Source organism: Hypomesus nipponensis, chromosome 21 (genome assembly GCF_054491055.1).
Source record: "Hypomesus nipponensis isolate SF chromosome 21, ASM5449105v1, whole genome shotgun sequence".
Classification (NCBI taxonomy): Eukaryota; Metazoa; Chordata; class Actinopteri; order Osmeriformes; family Osmeridae; genus Hypomesus; species Hypomesus nipponensis.
In genome coordinates, this window is record NC_140381.1 from 12462277 (window position 1) to 12485576 (window position 23300).

The window sequence follows — 23300 nt, forward strand, 5'->3', positions numbered from 1 at the left end:
TTCAGCTCCCTGTTTGGCTTTTTCAATGCATTTACAAAGTTTGGCATGTAACTTCTGTCTGAATGGTTTTCACGATGTTTCAAGTGTCATAACATGTTTCTGTGGCTGTTTATAAATGGGAAAGGTGTTTTGTGAAGATGTTTAGCCATTAGATTGCGTTTTTGAGACTTTCCTTTTTGTATTGCTCTAAAGTGCTTTTCAGCTCCTGAATAGCGTTTTCAATGCATTTACAAAGTTTGGCATGTAACTTCTGTCTGAATGGTTTTCTCGATGTTTCAAGTGTCATAACATGTTTCTGTGGCTGTTTGTACATGGTACAGGGGTTTTGTGAAGATGTTTAGCCATTAAATTGTTGTTTTTGAGACTTTCCTTTTTTTATTGCTCTAAAGTGCTTTTCAGCTCCCTGTATGGCGTTTTCAATGCATTTACAAAGTTTAGTATGTAACTTCTGTCTGAATGGTTTTCTTGATGTTTTGAGTGTCATAACACGTTTCTGTGGCTGTTTATACACGGGGAAGGGCTTTTGTGACGATGTTTAGCCATTAGATTGCGTTTTTGAGACTTTCCCTTTTGTTATTGCTCTAAAGTGCTTTTCAGCTCCTGAATAGCGTTTTCAATGCATTTGCAAAGTTTGGCATGTAACTTCTGTCTGAATGGTTTTCTCGATGTTTCAAGTGTCATAACATGTTTCTGTGGCTGTTTATAAATGGGAATGATGTTTTGTGAAGATGTTAAGCAATTAGATTGAGTTTTTGAGACTTTCCTTTTTTCATTGCTCTAAAGTGCTTTTCAGCTCCCTGTTTGGCTTTTTCAATGCATTTACAAAGTTTGGCATGTAACTTCTGTCTGAATGGTTTTATCGATGTTTTGAGTGTTATAACACGTTTCTCTGGCTGTTTATACACGGGGAAGGTGTTTTGTGAAGATGTTTAGCCATTAGATTGCGTTTTTGAGACTTTCCCTTTCGTTATTGCTCTAAAGTGTTTTTCAGCTCCTGAATAGCGTTTTCAATGCATTTGCAAAGTTTGGCATGTAACTTCTGTCTGAATGGTTTTCTTGATGTTTCAAGTGTCATAACATGTTTCTGTGGCTGTTTGTACATGGTACAGGGGTTTTGTGAAGATGTTTAGCCATTAGATTGCGTTTTTGAGACTTTCCTTTTTGTATTGCTCTAAAGTGCTTTTCAGCTCCTGAATAGCGTTTTCAATGCATTTACAAAGTTTGGCATGTAACTTCTGTCTGAATGGTGTTCTTGATGTTTTGAGTGTCATAACACGTTTCTGTGGCTGTTCATACATGGTCGACGGGTTTCGTGAAGATGTTTAGCCATAAGATTGCGTTTTTGAGACTTTCCTTTTGTTAATGCTCTAAAGTGCTTTTCAGCTCCCTGTATGGCTTTTTCAATGCATTTACAAAGTTTGGCATGTAACTTCTGTCTGAATGGTGTTCTTGATGTTTTGAGTGTCATAACACGTTTCTGTGGCTGTTCATACATGGTCGACGGGTTTCGTGAAGACGTTTAGCCATTAAATTGTTGTTTTTGATTGCTTTTTTTATTGCTCTAAAGTGCTTTTCTGCTCCCTGTATGGCGTTTTCAATGCATTTACAAAGTTTAGTATGTAACTTCTGTCTGAATGGTTTTCTTGATGTTTTGAGTGTCATAACACGTTTCTGTGGCTGTTTATACACGGGGAAGGGCTTTTGTGACGATGTTTAGCCATTAGATTGCGTTTTTGAGACTTTCCCTTTTGTTATTGCTCTAAAGTGCTTTTCAGCTCCTGAATAGCGTTTTCAATGCATTTGCAAAGTTTGGCATGTAACTTCTGTCTGAATGGTTTTCTCGATGTTTTTAGTGTCATAACACGTTTCTGTGGCTGTTTATACACGGGGAAGGGCTTTTGTGAAGATGTTTAGCCATTAGATTGCGTTTTTGAGACTTTCCTTTTTTTATTGCGTCAAAGTCCTTTTCAGCTCCTGAAAAGCGTTTTCAATGCATTTACAAAGTTTGGCATGTAACTTCTGTCTGAATGGTTTTCTCGATGTTTCAAGTGTCATAACATGTTTCTGTGGCTGTTTATAAATGGTAGAGGGGTTTTGTGAAGATGTTTAGCCATTAGATTGCGTTTTTGAGACTTTCCTTTTTTTCATTGCTCTAAAGTGCTTTTCAGCTCCCTGTTTGGCGTTTTCAATGTATTTACAAAGTCATGTAACTTCTGTCTGAATGGTTTTGTCGATGTTTCAAGTGTCATAACATGTTTTTGTGGCTGTTTATACATGGTAAAGGTGTTTTGTGAAGATGTTTAGCCATTAGATTGCGTTTTTGAGACTTTCCTTTTTTTATTGCTTCAAAGTCCTTTTCAGCTCCTGAATAGCGTTTTCAATGCATTTACAAAGTTTGGCATGTAACTTCTGTCTGAATGGTTTTCTCGATGTTTTAAGTGTCAAAACATGTTTCTGTGGCTGTTTATACATGGTAAAGGGGTTTTGTGAAGATGTTTAGCCATTAGATTGTGTTTTTGAGACTTTCCTTTTTTTATTGCTCTAAAGTGCTTTTCAGCTCCCTGTATGGCGTTTACAATGCATTTACAAAGTTTGGCATGTAACTTCTGTCTGAATGGTTTTCTCGATGTTTTAAGTGTCAAAACATGTTTCTGTGGCTGTTTATACATGGTAAAGGGGTTTTGTGAAGATGTTTAGCCATTAGATTGCGTTTTTGAGACTTTCCTTTTGCTATTGCTCTAAAGTCCTTTTCAGCCCCTGTATTGCGTTTTCAATGCATTTGCAAAGTTTGGCATGTAACTTCTGTCTGAATGGTTTTGTCGATGTTTCAAGTGTCATAACATGTTTCTGTGGCTGTTTATACATGGGAAAGGTGTTTTGTGAAGATGTTTAGCCATTAGATTGCGTTTTTGAGACTTTTCTTTGTTATTGCTTCAAAGTCCTTTTCAGCTCCTGAAAAGCGTTTTCAATGCATTTACAAAGTTTGGCATGTAACTTCTGTCTGAATGGTTTTCTCGATGTTTTAAGTGTCAAAACATGTTTCTGTGGCTGTTTATACATGGTAAAGGTGTTTTGTGAAGATGTTTAGCCATTAGATTGCGTTTTTGAGACTTCCCTTTTTGTATTGCTCTAAAGTGCTTTTCAGCTCTTGAGTAGCGTTTTCAATGCATTTACAAAGTTTGGCATGTAACTTCTGTTTGAATGGTTTTATCGATGTTTTAAGCTTATGTTGATGTTGAAATTTTTAGGAGCGCAAGCAGTAAATTCAGGGGCACACCTTATGCACCTGCAATGCATTTATTAATGTAACTAGAGAGGGTACAATTTAGTGGCAATTTTAAACCTGATGCTGGTAGTTCATGAAGAAAGGGACATCCTTAGTTTTTTCATTAATTCAATATTTTGCACGATAATACTTTAAAGTATTAATTGTTATCCAGTGAAATTAGGGATTTATATTAGCAAGGGGGTTTAGAACTTTTGCAAAGCACTGCATTCATGTCACATTCTCATTGGGGTCTCTAAATGTCTGATCCTAGAATTGCCCCTGGTACAATTTCGGGGGAAATTTTGGGGTGTGCCTGCGTCTGTTGCAGATGGGGCAGTTTTTTACTGACATTTTTACAACTGATGTACAGCGACGCACCACATAAGCTAGAGTTTAAATATTAAGTTATTATTAGTTATTATGTTTCAATCATTCAAGTTCTAGAGAGTCTACTAAAACGAGACGCTTTTTTAGATAAGGTAGTCTTTAGTCAGGAAACTTTCACTGGCCAATACAGATCCTTTAAGATGGTCAGTATTTCAAAGACAAATATAGCTGCAAGCAGCGATGCGGGTTCCTCCGCAAAGTAGCAAAATATTATAAACATGTACACTGCAGAAGATCGAGACTTCGGACAACAAGAGAGCAAAACGACTTCATGTTTGGCCACAAACAATTCCAGACTCTCAGTCAGTGCACAACTAACTGAAATAATGTGGGCAACTGGTGTAAGATTTTTTTTTTTTCTAAAAAAAGAAAAAAAAAGAAGTATTTATCAAATTCTAAAAACGTTTCTAAAAGACACATCAATACAAGACAGTCAATACATACAGGTTACCCAAAGGGCGTACAATACAAGGACCCAAAAGGGCGCACATTACAATTGCCCCACTGGGGGGTTACAAGTGGGAGTCCGAGGCTCGACAAAAAGTCCACTCAAGCCCGCCCTTGGTGACTCCGTCTCCCTCTCCTCCCGATCTTCCTCGCCAGTGGAGTCAAGCGACTAGCCCGCTGCCTTCTGTCGCGACGGCCCCTGGGAAGGCCCATCCCTATGCCACTGCTCCCAGGCTGCCCTTCGGCGAGGTTTCCGTTCCTCGGGTCCGGCCATCAGTCCGTCCGTCGGTCCATTCGCCCTCAGGTGGCCTGGCCCACCTCTGGGTTACCAGCAGTGTTGGGCGCCGAAACGCCCAACACTCTGAATTTGGGGACAAGTCCCCGCCTGGCGTCGGGGCCGGAGCCCCCAGGCAGGCGACCGCTCCGACCCTCCTCCGTCACCGGATCCCAGTACCGGCGATCCGGTATCGACGGAGGAGGGTCACTCACTTGATCTTAGCCAAAAGGCCGAGAAGCGATCTGGTGTAAGATAGCGTTCAAATTTATTTCATCACAAGAAGAACTCGTAACAGATTAGTAGCCGACTCTCTGATATGATTAAACTATACAACATACACAATCAGGGTGAACAACAAGATTATATTAACTAACCAACAATAACATTACAAACATCTAAATGAACAAACACAACAAGTGAAATCCCTCGCAAGGCTGTTGTAACCAAACTATTTTCCACAAGTCTTTTGCATTTTTGGACATGCTGGGTACCCAAGGGTGCTGACGCTGATTTTCTGGCTGTGCTTCGACTGCGTGATATGAGTATTAGTTTTTTGTCAGCTTTGGGTCAAAGGTTAAGAAAAGTTTGACATTTCAAGGTTAAATTGCACGAAATTGCGCATGGTATTTCAGAATTATGTCTGCCTGTTTAACTAAACAAGTAATCAAAATTATGACAGGCCAAAAGACTGCCTGGATTCGAACCTGTGGCCTTATGCTTTGCAATACAACGCTTCAACCCATTGAGCTATACCCGCAAGGCTGAGAAATCCTGGTTAGTTTCTGTCCCCACCAAAAAAGATGAATATCCTGTAGCATGGCTTGTTTGATTCGGCCAAAGCTTAAACAGCTGTAACTCAATGATTTTTTAACATATCACGGTGAAATTGCACATGGTACTTCAGAACGATGTCATCCTGTTTAACTAAACATGTATTCAAATTTAAGACAGACTCAGTGTTGCTGGATTCGAACCTACGACATTGTACTTTGCAGGTCACCGTTCCAGCTCGTTGAGCTATTCTCAGTGTTGAGTATTGCCATGTTCAGTTACTGTACAAAAAAAAAGCTGTTTCTCCAATGGCAAGCATTGTCATATTTGGTCCAAGTTCAAACAGCTGTAATTCAGTCATATTTTGACATATCAAGGTGAAATTGTTTATTGTACTTCATGGGCGTGTCACCTTAAAGCCTATTAGGTTTGAAAACCCATCATTCAAAATGAACTTTGATTTTGTGACACAAACATATTGAGGCAATGTGTACATTTAAATAAATACACCCCTTTCAGCTATTTAGTATTTTATTCAATTGCTATAAGTAACGTTTTTAAATACGTCAATGATACATATCTGTACAAAATCTCAAGGTAATTAGACCTTTGGTTCAAGAGAAGAGGAATTTTTAAGGTTTTCCCAAATTATCACTGTACAGGAAAATCAATCAGGCAGACCTTATGAGTCCTTGAGGCTTTTTTGTTTGCCATGAGAAATAAGGCAATGCACACCAAGTTTCAGAAGAATTTGAGCAACGGGGTGGAAATGCTATCACTTAGAAAATCGGACATTTGGGCGTGGCCTGTGGCGCCCCCTATGATCTGATGTGGGCCAGTCTGTGTTTGGGCCGTAGTTGTGGCATGTTGTATCAATATGCCAAATTTCCAAACTTTGTACCAATGAGATAAATTACTAGAATAATAATAATAATACCAACAAACACAATAGGGTCCTCCTGACGGAGGAACCCTAATAAGCTTTTAGGGGAGCAAGAAACAGGTATTTCTGTAGGGCTGTATATTGATGACTTTGAAGTATGTGATACATTAGGGACATCAAGAAAAATACACAAGATTACTGCTGTGTATTGGGTTGTTCTCAATATACCAGCCAAATTTCGCACTAGTCTGCACTATCATCTAGCTGCCCTTGGAAAGAGTTCTGAAGTAAAATTGTTTGGATATGAGAAGTTTCTTGAGCCACTGATTAAGGATATTCTGTCTTTGGAAAACGAGGGGGTTTTTGTTGAAAGTTTAGATACGTTTGTAAAGGGAACTATATTTTATCTATGTGCAGATAACCTTGGGGCCCACGGTCTAGCAGGATTTCAAGAGGCTTTTAACATTGAAAAATTCTGCAGATTCTGTTTGCTTAGTCGAGACCAAAGGATAACTATTGAGGCAAGTGATTTCAATTAAGGACTGTAGAACAGCACAACACACTTTTGGAGGAGCTCAAAGCTAGCAATGAAACACATTTGAATGGTGTTAAAAGAGAATGTGTACTGAGTAAGCATCTGTCATACTTCCATCCAGTGACTGGATTTCCAGAAATATTTTGCATGACTTTTTTGAAGGTGTAATCCCTTTAGAAATATCTTTGTGCCTGAAGGAATTTATTTCAAAAGGATTCCTTACATTTGATGGACTGATTAATCGAATACAATCCTCCATACAAATATTCTGACAAGGTAAACAAGCAACAGAAAATTACAAAAGCAAACTTTGCAAAAAGAAGTGTTGGTGGCAATGGACATGAAAATTGGGCACTATTACGATTACTCCCTCTTATGATTGGCAGCAGTATACCAGAGCATCAGCCCTCATGGGAAATATTGATGGACCTTAAAGAGATTGTTGAGATTGTTGCACATTCTCTGAGGAAATACTTTCCGACCATCGGAAGTTACTGATAGATTGTTTTCCTGACTTTAACTTGCGACCAAAGCACCACTGTATCGAACATCATTTGATATGCTGTTTTGGACTTTTAGTAGAATTATGGACTATGAGATTCGAGTGAAAGCATAGCTTCTTCAAAAAAGTGGTGCATGACATTCATAACTTCAAGAATGTGCTTTTAACTTTATCTTCTAAACATCAGCAAATGATGGCATACCACCTCGATGGTCAAAATGTGTTTAAACCAAAGCTATACACTGGCAATGTTGACATAGTTAAAACATCATCATTGGATGAGAGGCTGAGGACAGCAATCAAGACAAAATATCTGGACCAAGACACTGTGTCACTGGCCAAAGACATTTGGCACCCAGTATGGAATTATAATATCTGCTGGTCACTGCAGTGGGCTACCAGATTTCTACAGGATGATGAGCATTGTGGTTAACCTTGATAAAGTGTCATTTGTCTGTAGAAAGCTCTCATCCTGGTTCATGGAACATTACAGGTCTTACGAACTTGTTGAAAGCGCCTACGCAGATATAGAAATCCTGGATCCAGAGGCCTGGAATGATTACCACCCGTTGACTGCATACACAGTAGGAGGAAAGGTGCAGGTGACCCCGAAGACCTGTCTGCTGCACTGAAAGGACTTGAAATGGTTGGTAAACCCTATCACTGTATCATTTAAATTTGAATGATAAGCTCCATTTGTATGTCAACAGGAGTATGTTGACATTTTGACGACCTTTGGAGTATAAGTTGAATTATTATTATTTTTAAAACTATTGTCTGGAAGTGTAAGGATGTTTTTTACACTCTCTTCACAGGCTTTGTTATTGCGAGTACAGATAACTCCAAAACTCATTCGAAAAGTCCAGCTAACACAGCGACCAGAATCCGTGGAGAATCTGCAAACTGAACTCCAAAAGAAGCTCCAACTTGAAGGTGGATTCTCCTTGCAATATGAAGATCCAGATTTTGGAAATGCACTTTGTAACTTGGTGGACATGGCAGAATCGCCAGAAGAACGAGTTGTCTTGCACATTCTGCGGGAACATGACATGCCTGAATTTGATCAACCAGAAGTCAGTCCAATTGTTCCATTTCCTCTCTAGACACAGCCAGTATGAGCTCTCCAGGGTCTTTGTATAGCCCTTCAGCATATATGCGCGGCCATATGCAAAGCACCTCACGGTGGCCTTCTCCTTTTCCGATCCCATCTTTCTCATATGATGTTGAGTTACAGTTGCGTAAGGGAAATGACGTGTATGAGAAGACAGAGAAAAGTCTTGATGTAACAAGGCAGGTAAAGATGGACATTCTGGACAAGGTTGCACAGACTATGTATGCCTTGAAAGCCTACCCTGAAAAAAGCTAAATCGAATCTGTGGCTTCTGAACTTACAACATAAACATCCATGTCTTAAGGAGCCTGGCACTGGCACAGGTTATGGTGGGTGGACCACAAGCATCAAGTACAAACTTGGCAACTACAGATCAAAGCTGCGTCAAGCTGGCTGCAGCGAGGTCACTGTAAACGAAAAAAGACAGAGAGAAGAAGATGAAGAGCATACCTTTTCCTTAAAAAAACCCAAGCGAGGGGAGGTTAATTATGTTCCTGATCATCCTGAAAACCAAGATGATGATACACGTGAAGACCTAAGACTTGCCCTGGTGGATGAAATGAAAAAGAGAATTAAAGACATGACATTCATCAGACAGAAGATGGACCTTACTTTCTCCCTTAGGAGAAAAGAGGTTGTCGAGGTGCAGGCAATGGTATCAGATATACTGGACAGATGGCCTGCTCTTTTTTCTGAAGAACAAGTAAGAATAATGTTTTATGGATGGTGTCCTTATTTCACTTTTTTAATGTACTTACCGGTAGTTGTGTGTCATCAGAAGTTATGCCTTGTTTGCAAATGTAGGCTCACTCCAAGGTTATTGGATTATGTGAACCCTGTTTATGGCAGGATTTTTGCAGTATATGTACTCAACATTAATGACAAAGTCTTCATAGTTGTTTTTTTGATCAACAGCTTTGTGAGGAGTTCTACCGCATCACCACCAAAGACCTATTGGAGACTTTCAGAGCAGCCTTAGACAAGTACTATTCTCGTTTGCTGAAGCTGTACCGTGCCAGGAAGGGACCCTTTGGTCTGAAGATGGAAAACCTCCTGGACAAGGTTGATGAACAGGTAAATTAATCTCTTAATGGTCATTCACATATTTATCATCCACAAATGACTATATTCCACTTCCATTTAATTATCTTTTGTTTTAATTGTTTTCTGAGTGCTACAGCTTGTTTGCAAGATACAGGTTTTGTTTAACTCTTTTCATTCTGTTTGCGGCTTTGCTTTGGGCATTACTTGACTTATTCTGTATTCCATGCAGATGTGTTTAACACTGCTGTCAGTCCTAAAAGAATACTTCACCCCAAAATAAGAAATGCATATTTATCCATAAATATGTCCGCCATAGAGATGTCTTCCTGCTCCAAGAATTAGGATTTATGCACAGAATGTCTCATATTTGATCATAAATGTTTTGTTTACTGGTTTTCAGACGTCTGACATTGCGCTACACAGAAAGAGTGCATCCCTGGAAGGTCTACCACTGTTTCTTCGAGAGGATTCAGAAATGATTTTCAAGACATGCCTGGTAAGTACAGTGGGAGTGTCACCATTTATGACTTTGCTCTCAAATGTAGCTCAATATTCACAACCTCTATTTTCCCACCAGGAAACGGATCCAGATCCAGATGGGCGGACCAAAGGTGTCCAGGTTGCTGTCCTCACGATTTTAGAAGACAATGGCACCTCACCGCCCAGAGTCCTGGGAATTTCCATTGTCTTGGAAGAGAACATTGTTCTCAGTGATATTCCAGACCTCCCCACTGCATTTGCCTACCTGTTCAGCCTGCTCTATGCCCTGAACATCAAGTACCCAAAATACCTAAAGTACACTTTCGAAGTGATCGAGAAAGTCTTCATGGAACTTTCTATTGATTGCTCACAGCGTGTCAGGAGTCTCAAAACTAAGCTCTTACTGTAAATCTTCTTCTTCAATTTTCTTGTCTTAATCTGCCTAGTGTTAACATATATTTGAACATTTACATTACATTACATTTATTCATTTAGCAGACGCTTTTATCCAAAGCGACTTCCAAGAGAGAGCTTTACAAAGTGCATAGGTCACTGATAATAACAACAAGATAGCCCCATAGCATTGCGGGTAGCCAAAAACAAGAAGTACATATTGTGAACAACCAAAAAATAAGTGCTAAAGGGAAGAAACCATAAGAGCATGTAGTTAAGCAAGTTACAATTAAACAACATGAGTCACTAAGTGCAAGTGTACCTGTAGGAAAGCAATAAAAATAGGATTAACTAAAATAGAATACAACAGTTTAAATCAGCTACCACTAACCAACAAGAGCAACAGTCTAAGCAAGTCATTTAGATCCTTGAGGAAACTAGCATTGGGTTGGGTCTTAAGTACCGTTGTACTCCCGAAACAAGTGCGTCTTGAGCCTTCTCTTGAAGGTGGAGAGACAGTCTGTGTCTCTGATGGAGGTGGGGAGTTGATTCCACCACTGGGGGGCCAGGCAGGAGAAGAGCTTGTGTTGGGACCGGGCGGTCTTGAGCGGTGGGACCACCAGGCGGTTGTCTGAAGAAGACCGTAGGTGGCGGGTGGGGGTGTAAGGCTGCAGGAGAGACTTGATGTAGTCGGGTGCAGTCCCGTTCACTGCACGGAAGGTCAGTACCAGGGTCTTGAATCTGATGCGGGCCGTTATGGGTAGCCAGTGGAGGGAGATGAGGAGCGGGGTAATGTGGGAGCGCCTGGGTAGGTTGTAGACCAGGTGGGCCGCCGCGTTTTGAATCCTCTGAAGAGGGCGGGTTGCGCATGCTGGGAGACCGGCGAGCAGCGAGTGTCAGTAGTCCAACTTGGAGAGGACAAGTGCTTGGACAAGCAGCTGGGTGGAGTGCTCAGACTCCTGATCTTCCGGATGTTGATTAGGGTGAATCTACACGACTGGGAGACCGCAGCAATGTGGGCCGTTAGGGAGAGCTCGTCATCCATGGTAACTCCAAGGTTCCTGGCAGAGGATGAGGGGGTCACCGTCGCAGATCCCAGGGTGATTTAGAGGTCGTGGGAGATGGAGGGTTTAGCCGGGATGATGAGACGTTCCGTTTTGGCAAGGTTCAGCTGGAGGTGGTGCTGTCTGGCGAGGCAGGCCTCAATCCTAGCTGAGATCCCCGGATCGGTCGGGGGGAACGACAGGTACAGCTGCGTGTCGTCAGCGTAGCAGTGGTAGGAGAAGCCATGGGAGGTGATGATTGGTCCGAGTGAGGTGGTGTACAGAGAGAAGAGGAGGGGTCCAAGGACGGAGCCCTGTGGGACACCCATGGAGAGCTGGCGAGGGTCTGGCAGTTTGCCTTCCCAGGAGACCTGGTAGGATCTTCCCGACAGGTAGGATGAGATCCACTAGAGTGCAGTGCCAGTGATGCCCATCTCAGAAATGTCTGGAGAGCAGGATCTGGTGGTTAACCGTATCAAACGCCGCAGAAAAGTCCAGCAGAATGATGACGGATGACCTCGAATCCGCTCTGGCAGACTGGAGGGCAGTTGTGACTGAAAGGAGGGCAGTCTCTGTGGAGTGGCCGGTCTTGAAGCCCGATTGGTTGGGGTCAAGCAGGTTGTTCTGAGAAAAAAAGTTAGACAGTTGGTTAGATACAGCAAGTTCAATTGTTTTAGAGAAGAAGGGTAACAGTGATACCGGTCTGTAGTTCTGGAGGACGAGGAGGATTTATGCACCTGTTCTGTTATGCACCTGTTCTGTGTATCGATTGCTCACAGCATGTCAGGAGTGTCAGGAGTCTCAAAAAGTAGCTCTTAGTGTAAATCTTTAGTATTCTTGCCTTAATCTGCCTAGTGTTTAAATAGATTTGAACAGTGATACACCTTTTCTGAACAATACCCCTCTGAGCTAAAAGTAATGATGTTGTTTTTAAAGGCCAGGGTTGTAAACAATCAACCAGACCTGCCCTAAGTGCGATCTGTATTCAGAATACGTATATACTATACAAAGTGTACCTCAAAGTGTATGTTGGTTATGTTTTCATAACGTTAAAGCCTGGTTTTGGAAAGACCACTACCATCTATGGTATGTTTAGTGTATTGTTCCATACACATTATCTTAGTCAGGTTTTGGATAGACCTTGCTTTTAAAGCACAGCTGGGTTCATGCTTTTCACCATTTGATGTGTGTTCCAAGTAGCCCTACTTGGCTGTCCCCTTTGATTAAGTCAACTAAGACATTTTATTGTAGTTCATTGGGAGGTTTTCCAAATCTTATAATTGAGAAAGTTGATTTTTGTTTCTAAAACTCAGAAATTCAAGTTTTTCTGAAGAAGAAATTTAAATTATCTCAACAAAAGATTCAAAGTTAGCAAAACTTTTTAGTTTAATTTCAAAACTCAATAGTTTGTTTGACTCCAAACTCAAAAATGTAGTGAAGACAGTTGCCTTGTAATTTTGAGTTATGTCAACTTTTTTTTTACAGTGTTTGCACTTGCCTGGCTGCCAGCTGTTTTCCTAGACCCCATATGGGTTCTCCTCCACCAGACCAGAGTTGACACCTAGGGGTCTGGTGATGCAAAAGTTTTAAGTCATGCTTTTGCTTCAAAACAAAGCCTGTAGGGATGCCATGTTCATACAATTATTGTCACTGTTAAAAACGGTCATTCATTACTTTACCATAATTTCCCAGGGACACAGCCGAGGCCGTGTGACGATGGTAGGATACTCTGTACAGAAATGAAAGAGGAATGTAGTTTAAGTGCATAGTATTAGCATTTTGATATTGATATAAAAGGAGTAGCATCGCACATGTGTGATCATTCGAAAGCAGGGCCCCACAGCGTAGTGTCGCACATGTGTGACAACCGGCTATTTTCCGATAGACAAACAATGTGACAAACGCTATAGTATGGCTTCAAAATTTACAATTAGTAGGCTAACAAGTAACACTAGTAGGTAGGAGCATTGCTACGAGCATTATGGTAGGTTTCTAGGTAACGGAAGCTAATTAAAGCTACCTAGCTGTTGTTTTGGAAAAAGCTCACTCGTGGAAGCATCGGAAATATTTAGAACTCACGCATCTTAAGGTTAAAACGAATAAACGTATCCAAAAACAGATGTCATGTACAAATTGGAAGAATTAGTGACATGATACTTTATAGACGCAATTGCTGTGCATGCCATGACCGACTGATCAAAACGGGATCAGCCACGCGCTAGCTCTTTGAAAATCCAGGGCTAAATAAATTATTTTCGGACAAGGTTTTTTCGAACAGTTCTGAACGTTTATTTTCACTGATTCTTTTGTGGGTGATTTGTGAGACGCTAAACTTTGATAACATGTATGCATTTTCAGTATTTCAACATCACTTTCTGGAGGATTTAACCTAGCTAGCGAAATCCTAACATAAACAATGTGAATCTGATATAACGCTAGCACACAAACAACTCAATTTCAAACCTATATGCCCCATCCAATTTCTGAAAATATGTTTATATATTTAAAAACGATTTCTGTAAAGAAACTCACCTTTGAAGTAAATTATTTCCAGGTTAAATCCATTACGTGAAAAACGGTGGGACCTCTGGCTCTGCAAAATCTGTTTAGGAACCCCAGTTTCAGAGATGCGTTGAAATGGGCATGCGCAAAGTTGTTGCTCAGGGGCAGACAGAGGGCCAGGTTTACTAAGGAAGAATTGTAATATTCTGTGATGACTTGTCTTTGGAAATAAAACTTAAGAGTCGCTTTCCTTTTGGTCACATTTAACAATTTTGTATTACAAAATTATTGCAGCTCAAATTTGCATTGTGTGTCATACAGCTTTGGTGTGCTGGACAAAGAATGTTTGCTTAAAGCTGTTACACACCACATATTGATTGCTTTTGTACATGTAAAGAATGAAATACTTATATTTTAATATAGGCCTAAGGCTGAGAATATAAGAATTATATTTCAAATTCAGTCTTTTATTTATTAAAGCTATGTTCCTGCATATGAGAAAATTGATGACCATGCTGGGGCTGAGCTGCACATTACAACATTGTATACATTTATACGTGCTGGGTGCAACATTTCATATTGTGTGATTGAAATTCATGTAGACTATGGCTACATTACAAAAGTGGCAGAACTGAGAGCAGTCGAGTTTGATCTCTCCATGGATAAACCACTGCACTCGAGATCTGTTGTCCTGCGACCAAAGAGCGACTTAACGGCGACTTAACCCATGGTACCAAAATGAAGGTATCCAGCTGACCAAGGGACAATGTCACGGCAACGTTGTCCACAGGACCAAAATAACAGTATCCAACCGACCAAGGTACGATGTCGCGGCATCGTTGTCCACGGGACCAAAATTAACGTAACCAGCCGACCAAGGTACAACGTCGCAGCAACGTTGTCCATGGGACCATAAAATAACGTAACCGGCCGACCAAGGTACAACGTCGCGTCAACGTTGTCCATGGGACCAAAATATAACGTAACCAGCCGACCAAGGTACAACATCGCGGCAACGTTGCCCACGGACCTAAAAATGACGTTACCGGACGACCAAGGTACGACGTCGCGGCAACGTTGCCCACGGACCTAAAAATGACGTTACCAGCCGACCAAGGTACGACGTCGCGGCAACGTTGCCCACAGGTCTAAAAATAACGTAACCAGCCAACCAAGGTACAAAGTCTTGGCAACGTTGTCCATGGGACCAACTGGCAACATTCCCTTTATAACGTTGCTACGACGTTGCTACGACGTTGCCACAACGTTGCCAGAAGGTACCGTCGCGGGTTACCAACTGAGCACCTACTGGCAACGTTGCCGCAACGTCATGTGTTAGCTGGGAAAGGAATTAAAGTCTCATAAACGGAATCTAAAGGCTCAATATCTTCACTAAACACCTTTACCATGTATAAAAAGCCACAGAAACATGTTATAACTGTTAAAACAACAAGAAAACAATTCAGCCAAAAGTTACATGACATATATTGGAAATGCATTGGAAATGCTATTCAAGAGCTGATAAACACTTTAGAGCAGTGAAAGAATGAAAGTCTCAAAAACTGAATCTAAAGGCTCAATACCTTCACTAAACACCTTTGCCATGTATAAACAGCCACAGAAACATATTTTAACACTTAAAGCAACAAGAAAACATCTCAGTCAAAAGTTACATGGCAAATATTGGAAATGTATTGGAAATGCCCCTCCTTGAGTCACCACCTTACCGCAGTGGAGGGGTTTGCGTGTCCTAGTGATCCTGGAAGCTATGTTGTCGGGGGCTTTATGCCCAGGTAGGGTCTCCCAAGGCAAACAGGTTCCAGGTGAAAGACCAGACAAAGCGTGGCTCAAAAAACCAACCATGAAGAAATACAACAATGGTTCTCAGTTGCCCCTGCCCGGAAGCGGGTCACCGGGGGCCCCCCCCGGAGCCAGGCCCGGGGGTGGGGCTCGATGGCGAGCACCTGGTGGCCGGGCCTTTTCCCATGGGGCCCGGTCGGGCACAGCCCGAAGAGACAACGTGGGACCCTCTTCCAGTGGGCTCACCATCCGCACGGGGGTCATGGGGGTCGGGTGCAGTGTGAGACGGGCGGGGGCCGAAGGCGGGGGCCTTGGCGGTCCGATCCTCGGCTGCAGAAGCTAGCTTTAGGGACGTGGAACGTCACCTCGCTGGCGGGAAAGGAGCCTGAGCTGGTGCGCGAGGTAGAGAGTTTCCGGCTAGATATAGTCGGCCTAGCCTCGACGCACAGCACAGGCTCCGGAACCAGTCTCCTTGAGAGGGGCTGGACTCTCTTCCACTCTGGAGTTGCCCTTGGTGAGAGGCGTCGAGCTGGGGTGGGAATACTTGTTTCCCCTCGGTTCGGCGCCTGTACATTGGGGTTCACCCCGGTGGATGAGAGGGTAGCCTCCCTCCGCCTTAGGGTGGGGGGGCGGGTCCTCACTGTCGTTTGTGCTTATGCACCAAACGGCAGTTCAGAGTACCCACCCTTTTTGGAGTCTCTGGAGGGGGTGCTGGAAAGCGCTCCTCCCGGGGATTCCCTCGTCCTCCTGGGGGACTTCAATGCTCATGTGGGCAATGACAGTGAGACCTGGAGGGGCGTGATTGGGAGGAACGGCCCCCCCGATCTGAACCCGAGTGGTGTTCTGTTGTTGGACTTCTGTGCTAAACACGGCTTGTCCATAACGAACACCATGTTCAAGCATAAGGGTGTCCATATGTGCACCTGGCACCAGGACACCCGAGGTCTCAGTTCGATGATCGACTTCGTAGTCGTGTCGTCGGACTTGAGGCCGCATGTCTTGGACACTCGGGTGAGGAGAGGGGCGGAGCTGTCAACTGATCACCACCTGGTGGTGAGTTGGCTCCGATGGTGGGGGAGGACGCCGGTCAGGCCTGGCAGGCCCAAACGTAATGTGAGGGTCTGCTGGGAACGGCTAGCGGAACCCTCTATCAGAAGGAGCTTCAACTCCCACCTCCGGGAGAGCTTCGATCATGTCTCGGGGGGGGGCCGGGGACATTGAGTCCGAATGGGCCATGTTCCGGGCCTCCATTGTTGAAGCGGCTGACTGGAGCTGCGGCCGCAAGGCGGTCGGTGCATGTCGCGGTGGTAACCCTCGGACCCGGTGGTGGACTCCGGAGGTGAGGGATGCCGTCAAGCTGAAGAAGGAGGCCTATCGGGCTTTATTGGCTGGTAGGACTCCTGAGGCAGCTGATGTGTACCGGCAGGCCAAGCGGAACGCGGCTTTGGCGGTCGCGGAGGTAAAAACCCGGGCATGGGAGGAGTTCGGCGAGGCCATGGAGAATGACTTCCAAACGGCTTCAAAAAGGTTCTGGACCACCATCCGGCGACTCAGGAGGGGGAAGCAGTGCTCTGTCAACACTGTATACGGTGGGGACGGTGCGCTGCTGACTTCGACGGGGGACGTCCTGGATCGGTGGAAGGAATACTTTGAAGACCTCCTTAATTCCACCAACACGCTTTCCGACGTGGAGGCAGAGTCTGGGGACATCGGGGGGGCCCTTCTATCTCTGGGGCCGAGGTCGCCGAGGTGGTTGAAAAGCTCCGCGGTGGCAGGGCCCCTGGGGTGGACGAGGTCCGCCCGGAGTTCCTTAAGGCTCTGGATGTTGTAGGGCTGTCTTGGTTGACACGACTCTGCAACATCGCGTGGACATTGGGGACAGTGCCTCTGGACTGGCAGACCGGGGTGGTGGTTCCCCTCTTTAAAAAGGGGGACCGGAGGGTGTGCTCCAACTTTAGGGGGATCACACTCCTCAGCCTCCCTGGGAAAGTCTATTCAGGGGTCCTGGAGAGGAGGGTCCGCCGGATTGTCGAACCTCGGATTCAGGAGGAGCAATGTGGTTTTCGTCCTGGCCGTGGAACAGTGGACCAGCTCTATACCCTCCGCGGAGTCCTGGAGGGTACGTGGGAGTTCGCCCAACCAGTCTACACATGTTTTGTGGATTTGGAAAAGGCGTTCGACCGTGTCCCTCGGGGGCTCATGTGGGGGGTGCTCCGAGAGTACGGGGTACCGGATTCCCTGATCGGGGCTGTCCAGTCCCTGTACGACCGGTGCCAGAGTTTGGTCCGCATTGCCGGTAGTAAGTCGAACTTGTTTCCGGTGAGGGTTGGACTCCGCCAGGGCTGCCCTATGTCACCGATTCTGTTCATTACCTATATGGACAGGATTTCTAGGCGCAGCCAGGGTGTTGGGGGGGGTCCGGTTTGGTGACCTCAGGATCGGGTCGCTGCTTTTTGCAGATGATGTGGTCCTGTTGGCTTCATCGGGCCGTGACCTTCAGCTCTCACTGGAGCGGTTCGCAACCGAATGTGAAGCGGCTGGGATGCGAATCAGCACCTCCAAATCTGAGGCCATGGTTATCGACTGGAAAAGGGTGGAGTGCCATCTCCGGGTCGGGGAGGAGATCCTGAACCAAGTGGAGGAGTTCAAGTAACTCGGGGTCTTGTTCACGAGTGAGGGAAGAATGGAGCGCAAGGTCGACAGGCGGATCGGTGCGGCGTCCGCAGTGATGCGGGCTCTGCATCGGTCCGTCGTGGTGAAGAAGGAGCTGAGTCGAAAGGCGAAACTCTCTATTTACCAGTTGATCTACATTCCTACCCTCACCTATGATCACGAACTATGGGTAGTGACCGAAAGAACGAGATCGCGAATACAAGCGGCCAAAATGAGCTTTCTCCGCAGGGTGTCCGGGCTCTCCCTTAGAGATAGGGTGAGAAGCTCGGTCATCCGGGAGAGGCTCAGAGTAGAACCGCTGCTCCTCCGCGTCGAGAGGAGCCAGCTGAGGTGGCTCGGGCATCTGATTAGGATGCCTCCTGGACGCCTCCCTGGTGAGGTGTTCTGGGCACGTCCCACTGGGAAGAGGCCCCGGGGAAGACCCAGGACACGCTGGAGGGACTATGTCACTCGGCTGGCCTGGGAACGCCTCAGGGTCCCCCAGGAAGAGGTGGTGGAAGTGGCCGGGGAGAGGGAAGCCTGGGCCTCCCTGCTTAGGTCGTTGCCCCCGCAACCCAATCCCCGGACAAGCGGCAGATGACGACGATTGGAAATGCTATTCAAGAGCTAGAAAACACTTTAAAGCAATAAAGAAATTAAAGTCTCAAAAACGCAATTTAAAGGCTCAATATTTTCACTAAACACCTTTAACATGTATAAACAGCCAAAGAGACATGTTGAAACAGTTAAAGTGCAAAGAAAACCATTCAGCCAGAAGTTACATGCAAAACCTTGTAAAACACTATTCAGGAGCCGAAAAGCACTTTAAGTACATTTACATTTACAAAGTACCGGGTGACTCGAAAAACGTTGAATGCAAACTCTGCCAACAATGGTTTATTTTTCATTGTTTGAAGTTGAATATGATGTAGCCTACCACCTGAAAATGTAAGTTGGCCTAGCCCTACTTCGCTCATGCTAACGCGCTGGGTTGAAAAGTGAATATGCCTATTATAAGATCCATATCAAATGAAATTATCTTCTCCGGCCAAGACAACAAAATCTTTCTTGCACCGTTCCCCACTCAGTTTCTACGTAAGTTCGCATGCTGCGAGTTCAGGCAGTGATAAGCGCACCATGATGATTTGCATGTTAAACAAAGTATTTTTTATTTGTAGTACATTGTAAGAGACACTAAATACGATCGGCATTTGGTTACAACAGGACTGGTGATACGAGTCTTATTATTAGTAAGCTATTAGCGGCTGAATCTGCATTGTCCCAAGCATTGTCCTAAACTCCCAAGGTTTCTTCAATTTTTTCTCCCATTGGGAGTTTTTCTGGGAGTTTTTCCTTGTCTTCCTTGAGGGTTTAGGTTGGTTGAGGGGCAGTTCTATGGGCATATGTGAAGCCCTCTGTGACATGCTTGCGTGTAAAAAGGGCTAAACAAATACATTTGATTTGATTGTCCAGCAGCCATTGAGTCAGATTGTGTAAATGTTTCAAATTTTGATTAGTCGATTTTCAGAAATTTTTGTTGAGTCTCGGTCAACCAAAGAAAATCATAGTTGGGTACAGCCGTACACAGGTCTCACACAGGTGGTTTCCAAACCTCACTCGCATTGGATTGGATTTAGTTCTCACACACGGGATTAACATCATTCATCATTGTACACCCCCACAATCCTATATTATCAGACCATTGCCTGGTTACCTTCAAAATGGACCTCTGCCAGAGCCTTGGAGGCACTCAGAAGATTTTTACTAGCCGTTACATAACCCCAAACACAGCTCTGGAACTGGCTAGTATTCTACCCGCTGCACTAGAAGCACTTGACGTCCCAAATAAATCATTAAATACTAAACAAGGGATCTGAATTTGGTTCTTCAGCCATCCCTAGACTCTGTTACCCCATTCAAACCAAGAAAAAGAAAGGATAAGAACAATTGTTTTGTCCGTCTCTTCATAAACGGAGTGACTAAGTTCAGTTGAGTTCTGGATTTTAATAAGTATTTATCAATCTGCAGATTGGGAGAGAAAAACCAGACCTCTGACAATAAATGACAACACAACACCAGGCTTAGGTCTCAATCAAGTCTCTCTCCGCTCTGAAGGACAGAGGACCATCTTTTATAGGGCACAAGAATGTAAACATAGATAGTGACAGTCAGGCAGTAATGACGTTACAACAGTCTCAGAGAAAGAGATTCACAGCTCCCAACACATGACCACTCAAACTACAGAGTTCATAGTTGGAGCTCTCCTTGTAGTCATGACAAGGACCATTTAGCCAGCACTTTCTCCTGATCCCAAACATCTATTAACCCTGACACATAGACACAATCTACTCTTCTTAATAGCAAGCTTACATGAGAACTTACTAACTAGTATCCAATGACTAGTTCTCTTGATTAGTGAATAATGTAAGCACACAGGAAATCTAAATTTCTTCCACAGTCCCCCCTTTTGACGTTTAACGTCAACACAACAATCATTCATCAACTGTTTACCTGGGACCTGCTGTAGTGCCTTACATTTCACAAGTTTCATAACATTTCAATATCTTAACAATCAAACAATACAGTATCTGTTACTACTCAGTACAGCATACATGATTGTAGGATTTGAAGAAGTATTAGGTAGTACCCAATCAGGTGAAAAAGTACAAAGTCAATGAAGTGAATAGCTTTTGTTTAGTTCTCTAGATAGGGCTCCCAGAAATGACCTTAACCCTCCTTCTATTTTCCTTGTTCAAAGTTGCATGGCATTATACACTTTGGTGATATTGTAACCTCTGATTCATCCTAGTAACACAGGCATTTCCTAGGACCTTACAAAAGAACCAGCTTACAGCTATTCACTTCATAAGCAAACAGCATAATGACAGTTTATCAACGATTCTAGAAAGATAGGCATATTTCTCTCCTGGACATAACCAAGGGTCGTGCTCTCGTGAGCTCAACACAGCAGGGTATAGACCAAACACTGTTCATGACATGTAAATTCAGAGCATTTCAAACAGTATACAAGCAATAAAGTAACCATTATCTTTAATTATTATTAACTGATCTGTGGTTAAGGACAGATCTCTTCAGATTGCATACAGCATTGTATATCAATTGGAAAATAGAAGGAGGCAAATGGCCATCTTTATTACATTGGCAAAGTAGTCACGTAGTACTTGAGCTTACGTATCAGACAAGTCCATCATTCTCAGGGCAATACAGTAATCATCAGTTTTGCTTGCTTTTGTCTGTGGCTTGATTTGGGCTACCATAATTTTACTGGCATGCTTCCGAGAGCCTACTGCACAGCACTGTACACAGCAGAAAGTACACATCTTCCAAGCACAAACCACAATCAGCACAACAACGATTAACATGCCCAATCCAGTGATTCCCATTTGAAATATAGTCGAAAAAGAAACCCCAACCGAGGAGGTCAGTCAGCACAATTCCAAGCTTCAAGTTCCTCCAAAGCTGAAATTATCTCTTTAATGTGAGCATATTTGTGATATTAGCAGATTCATCTGGGATAAAAGTACATCAGTCATGACCTATCACAGAGCTGACAACATATAATCCAGTGCCATAGGGTTATGTAGCACTACCTGCCTCATGGCCTTCATCTCAGAAGCAACCACAGGTAAGGCGTTGGCTGTCTCATTACCAATAGACTCCAACCCTAGTGCTAAGCTCCTAATATCAGTAAAGGCAGTGATAACACCATACACTGGGAAAATGGCAGCTGAAAACATGACAAGTGACTTGAGGTACTATTGAATCCACGTAATGTGATCCCAGATTCTTAGCGTCTGCTTTAATAAACCTTATTTTGTGGCTGTGCCACCAATGTTTGGGCAAAGGGTGCAGGGGCAACCCATCTATAGGTCTGAGGGCTCCTACAATAAACCCAAGGTAACCCGTTCCTCACCAGTCGGCCGGCAGGAAATAATAACCACTCTTACCACATCCCCACATGGTGCCCTTGTTAGCTACATGAGGAAGCCAACATGGGGATGTCCTTATACGGTATTTACAGGTCCATCTGCAACAGGCAATCATGCAACAGGCTGTTAGCATACATAAACACAGTGTGGTTAAATGTATTTTTCAACTAACTTCCCATAATTATTTGAACATTCAATCAACCACATACTACATCTTCTGTAGTATGATAAAGGTGTATGAATAGCATAGTCAGCAACATCAGGAATTAATGTCACCCATCCAAATGGTATACAAGACAAGTAACATTGAACTCAGATACAATGGAACTTTCAAATTATCCAGTAGAGGGTGAGCATACATAGAAACCGTATCCTTACATGTATTATTCCCCAACACTCTCACTGTACCACTGTGCCATACACATAACCATGCAAATCCAAAGAACAGTCTCATGGGTTACATCCAACCTTACACAAAACCACTTCTTAACCTTACACATATCAGCCATTGACAGAGGGACAGATATCCCTGGATAACCTCCAGGGTGCTTGGGACTCTAACCACAAACCCTGTCCCCTCTAGGAAAAAACTATTCAACTTACTACGACCCTTAACCATTAGTTTATACTATTAAGAGTGTGTTAACTGAATAATCTTTAAATGTTGCATTAAAGATACATGCCCATGGATATTTTGAACTATTAAACATTACCAAATGACTCGCCATTGAAATCATCAGCATTCTAGTTTTGTTCTTATTTGCTGACGTTCTTTGTGTGATAGACAGACGAAAATGTCCAATGATACTAAACACAGGAATGGCTATATTTGATTGGCTTAGATGGTTTTGGGAGCAGTGTTCCCGCCTTCTTCTACGGAGACACAAAACCTTTTTTTTAGTGCTGTCAGTTAATTTGGGTTTGCTTTAACGCCGTTAATAACGCGTTATTAACGGCGTTAAAGCAAACCCAAATTAACGGCGTCAATTATTTTATCGCGCGATTAACGCTCTTTTTGGCCGAGCAAACTTTGTAGTTTTTTTCACATGCTGTTGCAACAACTACCGACGTTAGAAAAACTACAACACCACACCGGATCTAGCTAGACCGGAAACAAAACAACAGGCACGCCAAACACTCGTTTGGCTTGCGAGCTGGCTAAAGAGTAGTAGCAGAGCTCGTTTACGGATATTAGACATTCTCTGGTAGTAGGCTAACGTTACGTTTTGAGTGGATGACGAGCGCGAGATGCCGA

General features: G+C 43.5%; 1 protein-coding gene across 1 annotated transcript; it reads left to right on the forward strand.

The window, feature by feature from the left end:
• The first annotated feature begins 8443 nt into the window (after positions 1-8443).
• On the forward strand, positions 8444-13893 carry LOC146238036 (uncharacterized). Its single transcript, XM_084684988.1, has 4 exons — positions 8444-8884; positions 9097-9255; positions 9626-9721; positions 9803-13893. Exons 1-4 carry the CDS (start codon positions 8741-8743, stop codon positions 10112-10114), a joined length of 711 nt encoding a protein of 236 aa, XP_084541114.1. The 5' UTR covers positions 8444-8740; the 3' UTR covers positions 10115-13893.
• The last annotated feature ends 9407 nt before the right edge of the window (positions 13894-23300 follow it).